General features: G+C 39.4%; 1 protein-coding gene across 1 annotated transcript in view; it reads right to left on the bottom strand.

The window, feature by feature from the left end:
• cntn3b (contactin 3b) overlaps positions 1–13,854 on the bottom strand; it is a 178,600-nt gene that overhangs the window by 48,904 nt on the left and 115,842 nt on the right. Inside the window, exon 13 of the mRNA XM_022662736.2 lies at positions 12,332–12,507. Coding sequence (XP_022518457.2) covers positions 12,332–12,507 — 176 coding nt within the window. The remainder of the gene's footprint in view (positions 1–12,331; positions 12,508–13,854) is intronic.

The following is a 13,854-nucleotide window of genomic DNA, read 5'->3' as shown; positions in this document are numbered from 1 at the left end:
TTTATCAGAGTTTTTAACGATAGCCAGCATCCCTTTCAGTGATCCCATCCTCCCAGAGAGAGAGAGATACCAATTACACAGACTCCCCGTAACGGACGACTGCAGCATCTCGGGGACTGAACCAGCGTCTCCTGATGATCGGAGCAACACTCGGGCATCAGCTTTGATTTTAACTATTAAGGGATGCAACTTTATCACAAAGCGTCTGTTTTCTGCAGATCTATACTGTTCTGTGCATGGTTTTCATTGTTTTCATGCCCCCAGGAGATCTGCAGGGCATTAATCTGCCGCCTTATCCTTTCATCAATGTGTTGATTTTACTACACTGTGTGTAACTTCACAGAAACATCCATTTCTTTTGTTCCAGAAAACTGATTTCTAGCTTTTTAGATGTAGATTTCCTTTACTGTCCTGCCATTAGCCACGGGGTAGTTAGTTATCTACACATGCCTGCTATCAGTGGAGACATAAAACATGCTGGATATCTTCTGTTTTGTTTTGTTTTACTTCATTTTATCTGGGCAACACTGCCGGTCTTGTATAATATAAAGAGTTTATTTGCAAAAACAGATAAAGGTTTGTTTAACATCTGTTGTTGCAAATTAATTATTTATATATACAGTACAAACCCTATGAATTTATATACATTTATAGTTGCACCCAGAGATTGAAGAAATCAATCAACATAAATGGAACTTTGTGGGTAGCTTTGACATTCTGAAACATGCGAATGATTCACATTTAATTCCCAACCATGCAAGGTGAGGATAATTGGTGTACCTGACGTACTATATAATAATGTCCCATTGCGTTGTTCCAACACAATTCCAACAAATAGAAGAGTTCAAAAAGGGGTTGCATCGTAACGGTAGGGTTAGCTGTAACCCAAATATACTGTTGCCAACACAGATAAAAGAATGCACACCACAATAGAGAGTAGTAGATCCATTAAAAGAATATTTTAAATTGCAGATGGTCTGCAATCCGGGATGCCCTCCATGATTAGTCACATTAATGCCAGCACCATTGTCAGATGGTTGCATGACACATGACTGAATGCATGCAAAGCATTGCAACAACTGCTCTTAACACCATTTCAATGCCACCAAAGACTGCAATGGTGTCATGTCAGATATTCAAACGTTTTCGGCAGCAGTGGATAGAAGAATGCACGAGAACCAACAAAAGAACAACCAAAATTGGGTGCAATCTGCAAACTGTGATGCCCTCCATGATAAGTTACATTGTTGCCAGCACCATTGGCAGACGGCTGCATGACGCAGGACTAAATTCATGCACACTATTGCAACAACTGCTCTTAACACCATTTCAATGCCACCAAAGACTGCAATGGTGTCATGTCAGGCATTCAACGTGTTTTCGGCAGCAGTGGATAGAAGAATGCACAAGAACCAATGAAAGATCATCTATAATTCTGGGCATTCTGCAAACAGTGATGCTCTCCATGGTAAGTCACATTGGTGCCAGCACCATTGGCAGACGGCTGCATGACGCAGAACTAAATGCATGCAAACCATTGCAGAAAACTGCTCTTAACATCATGACAATATCGCCAAAGACTGCAATAGTATCGTGCCAGACATTCAGAGACATGAATGGACTCAGAATGGCAGTGGGTCATGTTCAGTCCCACCACTAGGAACCTCTTCAAATACATGATGGTACATCTGGCATGTTGTATTGCAAACAGTGGCCAGGTACACGCTGCACACCTGCATTGTCAAGATAGCAATGAACGTCTGATCAGATGTAGTTGGCATCTGTCTACGTTTATTCAGTAATACAGACAGAAAGACAGACAGTCTCTTGATAGTAATTAAAATCTTTCGCTAGATAGATAGATAGATAGATAGACAGACAGACAGACAGACAGAGACAGACAGACTCTTGATAGTAATTAATAATTTGCTGTATAGATAGATCGATCGATATATTGATAGATAGAAAGATTGTTTCTTGATAGTAATAAATAATTTGCAAGATAGATAGATAGACAGACAGACAGACAGACAGACAGTCTCTTGATAGTAATTAATCATTTGTTAGATCGAAAGATAGATCAATAGATAGACAGACAGACAGGCAGACAGACAGGCAGGCAGACAGACAGACAGATAGTTTGTTGATAGTAATAAATAATTTGCTAGATAGATAGATTGATAGATAGAAAGATTGTTTCTTAATAGTAATAAATCATTTGCAAGCTGGATGGATGTATGGATGGATGGATGGATGGATGGATAGATAGACAGACAGACAGACAGATTCACAAAGCAATAAGCATTGTCTTGAGCAGGGTCTAAGATGGAACTCTTAATGTTTAATCATTTATTGTTTCTGCTAAAATTGATCTTCCTTATGAACAATATTGCAATTTGATATTTCTTTCTGGTGTATTTTCTTAGTAAACTTTTTTCATAGTAGCAAAATAATACACCACTGAATAAAATCAGCTGCAAAACAATCAAGATATAAATGAGAACATTTGAAGGAGTATAGCAATATATTTTTAGTAAACTAGCCATCAAGGAAGGAACTTTCAGAAAGCTACGAGTGCACTATTGTTACAGAGCTTTCAGCACGTTAAAAAAAGAAAAGAAAAAGCTCAAAAGAATGTAGCAGGAAACCCCAGACAATCCATTACCTTCCCCTAAAGTCCCTGTCAACACACAGCTTTGTGCTTTCAGCTTCTGAGATGAAGTGTGTGGAGAGATGATTCACTCAGGGGTAATCTAGGTTACCAACACACCAGTCATACCACATTTCCTCCAGTTTCTTTTCCAGTTTCTTCTCGATTTTATACTGGAGTACCCCACCGCCCCGGCCCACACATATACTCTACACTACAGCAGCTCTTAGGCTGTAAAGTGTGCTGGAGATGTTCTTATATTAACTCCTTATTTCAACTATGAGGAGCTACGAGGTTGACGAGAAGCAGAGGTTCATTAATGCATACAAATGTCAAGAAGAAATATTTAGGGCCCTATCTTACTCATATTACTTATTCTACTAATTCAACTCAGTGTATTTTCACTCCTTACACTTGCATTGGTTAATTAGCAATGGTACTTGGTACATGAATATATCTACACTGATGGATGTGGTGGCCTCGCCAGACGTTTATTGCTATCTTGGCAAACACAGGAACCAAGATTTATTTATTTCACAATTTCTTCCATTTTTCTCCCCAATTTAGCCAATGAAGAGATTGCTTCAGTTTTGCTTTTTTTTTTTTTGCTTCAGTTTTGTTATGTATAGGTTTATGTTTGAGTAAAAGAAACATTGTTGTTTTATTCTATAAACTACAGACAACATTTCTCCCAAATTCCAAATAAAAATATTCTCATTTAGAGCATTTATTTACAGAAAATGAGAAAAAAACAAATAACACATTTTTTGAAATAACAAAAAAAGATGCAGAGCTTTCAGACCTCAAATAATGCAAAAAAAAAAAAACATGTTTATATTCATAACGTTTTAAAAGTTCAGAAATCAATATTTAGTGGAATAATCCTGATTTTTAATCACAGATTTCCCCTCCACTAGTCTTACACACTGCTTTTGGGTAACTGTATGCCGTTACTCCTGGTGCAAAAATTCGAGCAGTTCATTAATTGACTAAAAATTAGATTTTTTTATGAGAAGATTATGAATATGTAACTACACAGTTATTACACACACTTATTATAAAGTGGGCACTGATTGATGTGGTGGTCTCGTCAGATGTTCATTGCTATCTTGGCAACACAGGCGCCAAGATTTATTTATTTACATTTTTATTCCTACTCAGCTGTACATACAGCATTGGAAAAAATAAAGAGAGCACTTTAGTTTCTGAATCAGTTTCTCTGATTTTGCTATTTATAGGTTTATGTTTGAGTAAAATGAACATTGTTGTTTTATTCTATAAACTACAGAAAACATTTTTCCCAAATTACAAATAAAAATATTTATGCATCTAGGCATCATGTTCTCCTCCACCAATCTTACACACTGCTTTTGGATAACTTTATGCTGCTTTACTCCTGGTGTAAAAATTCAAGCAGTTCAGTTTGGTGGTTTGATGGTTTGTGATCATCCATCTTCCTCTTGATTATATTCCAGAGGTTTTACATTTGGTAAAATCAAAGAAACTCGTCATTTTATTTCCTCCAGAGCTGTATATACAGCTGACTAGCAGCACAGATAATCTAAACTGGGGTTAAAGTGTGCTGGAGATGCTGCCTGAATAGGGGATATTATCAATGTCCAACAAGCTACAGTCCCAGATAAAGGACTTCCATCTCCGAGGACGTCAACCAGCTGGCAGAGAGAACAACGATGGTAGAAACTCCAGCTCTGACAGTCTGGTAGAGGGAGGCCGGGGGAGGTTGGTTGCTGTTTAATTATGCTAATATATTCATCCCGAGCAGCCGAGATGGGTCGTCGTAATCTCCGCAAACGGGAGGCTGCCGAACCCACGAGAAACGCCATCTAATTACATCCCCTGACGGCATATGTCCATGTCTTCTGCAGAGCCCAAGGTGTGAACTTCCTACCCGTGCCAGAAAATGAATCGTTATATTAACACTCTGGGGAAAAAAGCGTGTAACTTTGCACGGACCCTGGATAAATAATCACTTCCTTTTGTCTATTTTCCCCCCTTTAACCTTTAGAACCCTACAGACGGATTTTACGTCCAAAATCTCACCTTGTGTTCTCAGCTTAATTACTCAGGAATCCCTTCACACATTAACATAATCCTTATATGGTTAGAGAGGGCGGAGCTTACTCTTTCTAAAAATAGTGATCACATCCCAGTGCGGTAAAGCTAAATCTACAAGAAACCCATTGAGAGAAAAACACCTAAAAAGTGAAAAATCTCCTTCCCCAACCAATATTATTTACCTTTAGTGCTTCAAACATATTTATATGATGTTTCAAACCAAATAATATCAGTAAATAAAGACTCAAAAGTGTCCACAGAAAAAGTGTGAAACTACCTGCTTTACTCAAACTAAAGCTAGGTATGGTGTGCGCACTACTTTATATAGTTTTTATTTTACTTTACTTAATTTTTTATTTAGACTAAAAAGTTTACATTTTTGTATATACTGTAGTTTTCTTTATGTGTACTGATTAAAATACTGAAAGGTATAGGCTGCTCTGAGTGTCAGGTTTTTAGTCATTTAATCTACATGTATCCTAAAAGGTGTGATTATTGATTATCAAGAAAAATATATAAATATATCAGCCTGATGCTGATTCTCCATGTATTTTATCAAAGTAATAATTAATAAGACATGTAATGAACTCAAATCATCAATATTCTAATGTTTTTTCAACACTCTAGTCTAACCATTTTTAAAAAGATTAGATCTTAGGTGTGAATATATTTAAAGTCTATATATTAAACAAATAAAATTGGTAAAATTTTGAGTAAAACATGATCAGTTTCCAGGAAAATATAACAATTCTGCTTCCTTTTACATTTTAAATGATGATATTTTTGAGCAGCCGTATGTCTTCTGGAGTAAAAGAGATCAGGGCATGTGTCTGTCTGATATAATTACTGTGTTATAAGACCTGAAAGAGGAACTGAAAACAAAAACGGAGAAAACACACAGCAAAACAGACTAGAGTTTATCTAAGAGTTAAAACGACTTGCCAGAGACAAGCCGAGAACAAACGGCCGAGTCGTGCATTAAAAACAGGAACGCAGTCAACAAAAGCCCAGAGTCTTATCTGCCAACTCAAGGCAGGGTTTCAAATCATCGTTTGACTTGTGCCAGCCGTGCCCTTGGTTCATGCCAGCAAACTCATTATGAAATTATTTCGCTGCTCCAGCTACATAAACAGGTATGCAAATTCAATTACAGCAAAGAATGACGATAAGGAATGTTCTCCCTCGAGCTGCAAAAATTAGCTGTTGAGGGGAAGAAAAATAGAGGTGGAAAACAGCTGGGTTTTAATTGATGTGTCCCCTTTAACTTTACAAACTGTAACACACACACACACACACACACACACTGTTCTCCAATCACCGCAATTCATTCACTGTAGTCAATGTAGGTCAACAACTGACTGACCCAGAACACGGAAATGAAATTCGTCCGGAATCTTTAACTCCTTTTTAACTCATTTCAACTGTGAGGAGCAACGAGGATCAGAAGCAGAGGTTTATTACTGCATACGAATGTCAAGAAAGAAAGATTTAGGGCCCTGTATTACTCATATTACTCATTCTACTCATTCCACAGTCTATTTTCACACTTGTGTAATTTACATTTACATTTACATTTACATTTATGGTATTTAGCAGACGCCCTTATCCAGAGCGATTTACAACAGTGCTTCAAAGTTACTTAAGATATCCAAAGCTAGTTTGTAGACTAGGATCAAGAGATACATAGAGCTTAATCATGTTAAGAACCCTAGGAACCTTTTTTTTATTTTATTTTATTTATTTTTTTTATTATTAGTTTAGGAACTTTTTGAAAAGATGTGTCTTCAGTCGACGTTTGAAGACCGTGAGTGACTCTGCTGTTCTGACATCCAGTGGAAGTTCATTCCACCACCTTGGTGCCAGCACAGAGAAGAGTCTGGATGTCTGTTTTCTGTGTGTTTTGAGTGATGGAGGTTCGAGCCGAGCCGTACTGGAAGCTCTAAGAGCTCTTGGTGCAGATCTGGCTTTGACCATCGCCATCAGGTATGAAGGAGCTGGTCCGTTTTTTGCCTTGTAGGCCAGCGTCAGGGTTTTGAATCGGATGCGGGCGGCAACAGGAAGCCAGTGGAGGGAACGCAGCAAAGGAGTCACATGACTGAACTTCGGAAGATTGAAGACGAGTCGTGCTGCCGCGTTCTGAATTAACTGTAGTGGTTTGGTGGCTCTCAGTGGAAGACCAGCCAGTAGAGAGTTGCAGTAGTCAAGTCTTGAGATGACAAGAAACTGCACAAGCACCTGAGTGGCATCCTGAGACAGAAACGGTCGAATTCTTCGGATGTTGTACAGGAGAAATCTGCATGACCAAGTCAGATTTGCAATATGGCTTGAGAACGATAACTGGTCATCCATTACTACACCGAGGCTTCTTGCTTCTGCCGATGGAGTGACCAGTGAGTTCTCGAAAGAGATGGAGAGATTGTTGTGAGGGCTTGTAGTTCCTGGGATGAACAGAAGGTCAGTCTTGCTGGGGTTGAGTTTTAGGTGATGAGAACTCATCCACATCGAGACATCATTGAGACATGCTGAGATGCGGGATGAAACCTGAGTGTCGGAAGGAGGAAATGAAAGGATTAGTTGGGTGTCATCAGCATAGCAGTGGTATGAGAATCCATGAGAAGATATTATTTCACCCAGAGAGCGAGTATAGAGTGAGAAAAGAAGAGGACCAAGCACCGAGCCTTGTGGAACCCCAGTGGAGAGTCTGCATGGAGCAGATGTTGCCCCTTGCCAAGTTACCTGGTAGGAATGGTCCTCTAGGTACGATGCAAACCACTGCCATGCAGAGCCAGTGATTCCAAGGCTGGTGAGGATGGAAAGGAGAATGCTGTGGTTGACCGTGTCGAAAGCAGCAGAGAGATCAAGCAGAATCAGAACAGATGACAGGTTAGTAGCTTTTGCTGCATGAAGCTTCTCTGTAACTGCAATGAGGGCAGTTTCAGTAGAATGTGCAGGTTTGAAGCCAGACTGGTTTGGATCCTGAAGATTGTTCTGAGTGAGAAAGAGAGAAAGTTGGTTGTAGACAGCACGCTCAAGGACTTTGGAAAGGAAAGAGAGGAGAGAAACTGGCCTGTAGTTGCCAACGTCCAAGCTGTCTAGAGTTGGTTTCTTCAAGATAGGAACCACTCTGGCAGTCTTAAAAGTTGATGGAACATGACCAGATGATAGAGAGGTGTTAATGATGTGAGTGATGAACGGAAGGAGGTCAGGAGCAATTGTCTGAAAGAGGGAAGATGGTAAAGGGTCAAGTGGGCAAGTGGTTGGATTGTTAGAATGTAGAAGATGAAGGATTTCATCTGTGGAAACAGAGAGAATTGAGACAGAGAGGTAGAATGTGGAAGATAGAGCTTGGTGGGAAGGGTAGAGGCAGGGGGAAAGGATTGGCGGATATTTGCTACTTTCTCCTCAAAGGAGTTGACAAAATCATCCGGGGAGAGGGTTGTGGGAGGTTGAGGAGTGGGAGGGTTTAGAAGAGATGAGAAGATGGTGAAGAGTTTGCGAGGGTCAGATGCTGATTCTTCCAGTTTCCTTTTGTAGAAAGAGGATTTTGCAGCAGTTACCTCTGTTGAAAATCGGGATAGGAGAGATTGGTAAGAGCAAAGGTCTGAGTATTGTTGAGATTTTTTCCACTTCCTCTCGGCTAGCCTTAGCTCTCTACGGTTGTTGCGTAGAACATCCGACAGCCATGGGGTGGCTGGAGAGGATTTTGCTGGCCTTGAAGTAAGAGGAGAGAGAGTGTTGATGGAAGAGGTGATAGATGAGAGGAAGGTGTTGGTAGCTGTTTCCAGAGGGAGGGAAGAGAAGGAGTCAGGATTCGGAAGAGTGGTCAAGATAGTTGAGGCAAGAGAGGAGGGAGATATAGCACGAAGATTGCGATGAGTAGTGGAAGTTGAAGAGGTAATGTTTGTAGGAAGAGCAGGAAGAGAGAGAGTCAAGGATAGGAAGTGATGGTCAGAGAAATCTAGAGGAGTCACAGTTAGATCCAGAGCTGGAGCAGGTCTGCTAAAGACAAGGTCTAGAGTGTTTCCTGCTCTGTGAGTTGGAGCAGACAGATTGAGGGAGAGAGAAAAAGAAGACAGAAGTGGAAGAAGACAGGATGACTGTAGTTTCTCTGAGGGGAGGTTGAAGTCACCAAGGAGGATAAGTGAGGATTCAACCGGTAACCCACTCAGGAGAGTGTCCAGTTCATCAATGAAGTTGCCCAGTGGGCCAGGAGGACGATAGAGAACAATGATATGGAGTTTAACAGGAAAAAAGATAGTGACAGCATGAAATTCAAAAGAAGAGATGTCAAGATGCAGAAAAGAGAGTACAGTGAAGGACCACTTACGAGACAGAAGCAGGCCAGTTCCACCACCCCTGCCGGTTGGCCGTGGAGAGTGGGAGAAGGCAAAAGCAGATGACAGGGCCGCTGGAGTTGCAGAGTTTTCTGGAGTGATCCAAGTCTCAGTCAGAGCCAGAAAGTCCAGAGATTGAGCAGAGGCAAAAGCTGTGATGAAGTCGGCCTTCAGAACTGCAGAATGGCAATTCCAGAGTCCCCCATGCACCAACACCTGAGAACTTAATGAACTAGGTGGGTACAACAGGTTGCTAGGATTGCGGTTTCTGCCCTGATGCCGGTGTCTACGGGTTTTGCAGGAGATGAGAGTAGGAATTTGGAAGCACATTGTCAAATCTTAAGTTTTACTGTTTGATTTGAAATTGAAAGACTAAAATTTGCTGATCAAAGAGTCAAAGAGTCCTTGCACAAACTGTCTGTAGCGGATAACACACTTAATTTATCAACAACTGCAGGCTGTTAGCCACACCTCTCTAATTCACACCTTAACTAGCCAGAAACCACACCTGAATCAGCTACCCAAATCAACAAGTCCCAACAAGCCCAAGATTACAAAAACAGTTCTAACAGAATTAAGCTAAAAGTATCTTAAAGCCAGCCTACCTTACAAGCAGAGGATAATCAAGTAAACTCCAAGCACACTAAGTGAATACTGGATAACACACTTAATTTATCAACAACTGCAGGCTAACAGTGTAATGGTTCAATTGTGCTTCTAGATATACAGTATCTACAGTAATAGGCGTGGTAGTCTCATCAGACGTTCATTGCTATCTTGGCAATTAAGCTCGGCCAATTGTCCCACCCATTTAGCTGCTACTCAGCTGAATCAGTTTCTCTGATTTTGCTATTTATAGGTTTATGTTTGAGTAAAATGAACATTGTTGTTTTATTCTATAAACTACAGACAACATTTCTCCCAAATTACAAATAAAAATATTCTCATTTAGAGCATTTATTTACAGAAAATGAGAAATGGCTGAAATAACAAAAAAGATGCAGAGCTTTCAGACCTCAAATAATGCAAAGAAAACAAGTTCATATTTATAAAGTTTTAAGAGTTCAGAAATAATCAATATTTGGTGGAATAATCCTGGTTTTTAATCACAGTTTTTTTCATGCATAATAAGAGGATTTGTAAAGTTACGAGTGCAGTTTTGGCACTCTTAATTTGAATTCCTGGACACAGCAAAGAAAAAAGCAAATAAACAAACAGAAAAAATATTAACTTTAAAGTTGTTTAGCTTGGTAATGTTTGGTATCAATAGCAGCAGCAGAAGTCATACAGCTCGACCAAAACACGAGCTACAAAAAGCCCAGAGCGCAATGTTTGTTTTGATCTCCAGTTTGCAGTTTTTAAGCAATTACAGTCCTAATAACCTCATATTGGCTGAATAAATAGGTTGGGAAACCAAGCATAAAAAATAAGAGAAACACATTAAGACACAAATGGTGCGCTTTTAAATGCAGCTAATCACGGATGCAGGAGGCGTAACCCAATCATTCTTTCTACCAAGAAAAGCAAATCTGTGTTAAAAAGTAAAAGAAAACAAAGAAAATGAATGAGAGAGAAGGTAGTAAATGAGAAAATGCTACTTCAAAACAAAGCATTAGACATATATATACATATAAACTAATCACCGTTAGATAGTATTAACGATTTTATAGTTGCAGTTATAATAACTAAATTCATATCTAATGTATGGATTAATAATTTAACGTAATAAAATCAATCATCAGACAGAAAATGATACAGAGGAGTTTAAGTTACATTTTCTATACTAAAAAATATATACATATATATTTAAGTTGGCTTACTCAAAATCTTATTCATATTTTTTTTTCTTATTATTACTGTATTCACAGCTTTTAATGTGGAAACATAACCACTTTGAGGGAGGGGGATTTCCCCTGAAGAGCAACACCACAGCAACCGTCTACCAACATCATAGCAACCACCAAGCAACAACAAAGCAACCATTTACCAACACCATGGCAACCATCTACGAACACCACAGCACCTGTCTACCAATATCATAGCAACCACTTTGCAACATCACAACAACCATCTACCAACACCATAGCAACCACCTAGTAACACCACAGCAACCGTCCACCAACACCACAGCAACTACCAAGCAACCTTTTCACATATTTTAAACGTTATTCTTCCCACAGCTTTTAACGTCGAAATGTTAAAAACTGCTGGTTTTATTATTTTTTTACGGCCACTTTGGGGGGAGGGGGATTTTCCCTGGAGAGCAACACCACAGCAACCACCTAGCAACACCACAGCAACAATCTAACACCACCATAGCACTCACCTAGCAACACCACAGCAACCGTCTACCATCATCATAGCAACCACCTTGCAACATTACAGCAACCATCTACAAACACTACAGCAACCACCTTGCAAAACCACAGCAACCATTTCCCAACACCATAGCAATCACCTAGCAACACCACAGCAACAGTCTACGAACACTGTAGCAACCACCTTGCAACATTACAGCAACCATCTACAAACACTACAGCAACCACCTTGCAAAACCACAGCAACCATTTCCCAACACCATAGCAATCACCTAGCAACACCACAGCAAAGGTCTACCAACATAATAGCAAACACGTAACAACACCAGAGTAACCGTCTACAAACACAATAGCAAACACATTGCAACACCACAGCAACCGTCTATCAACACCACAGCACCCATCTACCAACAACATAGAAACCACATTGCAACACCACAGCAACCACATTGCAACACAAAAGCAACCGTCTACCAACAGCATAGCAACTACCTTGCAACACCACAGCAACTGTCTACCAACACCACAGCACCCATCTACCAACAACATAGCAACCACATTGCAACACCACAGCAACCACATTGCAACACAAAAGCAACCGTCTACCAACAGCATAGCAACTACCTTGCAACACCACAGCAACCGTCTACCAACACCACAGCACCCATCTACCAACAACATAGCAACCACATTGCAACACCACAGCAACCACATTGCAACACAACAGCAACCGTCTACCAACAGCATAGCAACTACATTGCAACACCACAGCAACTGTCTACCAACACTAGAGCAATGACCTTGCAATACCACAGCAATTGTCTACCAACACCATAGCAACCACCTAGTAAGCCTTAATTTTTTTTTTTTTAGAGTAAAGTTGTGGATTCCTGTTTTTTTAAACGAGACACTGCTTTTATATTCAGTAACAGAGCGAGAGTTGATGCGCTCACCCCGCCGACTCTCTCGAAGTGATCCGAGTCCTGCAGGAAGTCGATGGTCTGGCCGTTGAAGGTCCAGGTGAAGATCACCTCCAGCGCTGGATCCAGAGTTACCTGGCAGGGAAGCACGATGCTCTCGCCCACGATGATCTCCAGACTCCCGGGAGCCTGAGTGATCCGGGTCGGTTCTGAACACAGAGACAAACACAGGCAGATTTATTACACTCAGAACATAGAGTTTAACAATCGGTTTTATTTCATAAAACATATCATTAATAACAGTGTAATTACACATTAATAATCCCTGTTATAACAGTGTAACTACTGGTGAATTACACACGGTTACAGATTAATTACAGTTGTACAAGTTAGGTAATTGTACATGTGTGTCTGTCTGTCTCTATCTATCTATCTATCTATCTGTCTGTCTGTCTGTCTGTCTGTCTGTCTGTCTGTCTGTCTGTCTGTCTGTCTGTCTGTCTGTCTATGTATCCATCCATCTATCCATCTGCAAAGTGACCTATATATTTAATTTATGAGTCATTTCTAGAATATTGTGCCTTTTTGCCCTAAAACTGACTTATGTTTTTTTAAATTATTATTATCCTATAATAATTCTGTTTATTCGACTTCAGAAGATTAGAAATGAGGGTCATCCCACCGAATATTGATTTTTTAACTCTTAAAATATTAGTGTTGTTGCTTGTAAATGAATATTAATTTCATTTTCTTTTGCATTATTTAAGGTCTAAATGCTCTGCATAATTTCATTATTTTGACTATTTCTCATTTTCTGTATATAATATATGCTCTAAATGATCTTTTAATGTGGAATTTGAAAGTTTTTTTTAGTGGTTTATAGAATAAAAATGTATAAAAAGTCGAAGCTGAATGAATTTATTCTAATCTACAGTATGTTAGAATATTTAAAATATAAAAAGGAAAGTATTGAACAGTTTTCAGTACTGAAAGAGAGAAGCATTAATCAGTATTAAGAGCATTTAGGGTTTTATAGAATGAACAGATGGAATCAGTAGTGATGCTGGTGCACACACTGGTATTATAATATTATAAAAGTGTAGTAAATGTTAAACGTGGTGCAGTGTTTTATATCTGTGTAAATTTACTACAACAACACAAACCTGCTCTTCAGCAGCAGCAGCAGCAGCAGGAAGTGAGCTTTAGCTGGCAGGTAGATAAAGCCTCTGAGATCAGAGCCGGCAGTGATCTGTTTATACACTGTATCTAATCTCCTAATGTATCACTGCGTTTATATATTTATTTTATTTATTTAGAGCTCAGTGTGCGCTCGTGAAAAGATTAAGAGGAGCTGTTCTACACTATAGTGTGAGGATAGAATCAGTGTGAGTGTGATTTAATAGTGGAGTGTATAGAGATAGAGTGTATAGAGATAGAGTGTATAGAGCGAGTGTATAGAGAGATGGGAACGGGTGCAGTGAGATAAAGATAAAGGTCCAGATAATTAAATTACACTGGATTAAACAGGTCATGAACATGTAGTTATAAAGTGAGTA

The sequence above is a fragment of the Astyanax mexicanus genome, chromosome 5, assembly GCF_023375975.1.
Source record: "Astyanax mexicanus isolate ESR-SI-001 chromosome 5, AstMex3_surface, whole genome shotgun sequence".
NCBI classification, from domain to species: domain Eukaryota; kingdom Metazoa; phylum Chordata; class Actinopteri; order Characiformes; family Acestrorhamphidae; genus Astyanax; species Astyanax mexicanus.
The sequence above is the reverse complement of the archived record's forward strand: the minus strand, read 5'-3'. Positions and strand labels throughout refer to the sequence as shown.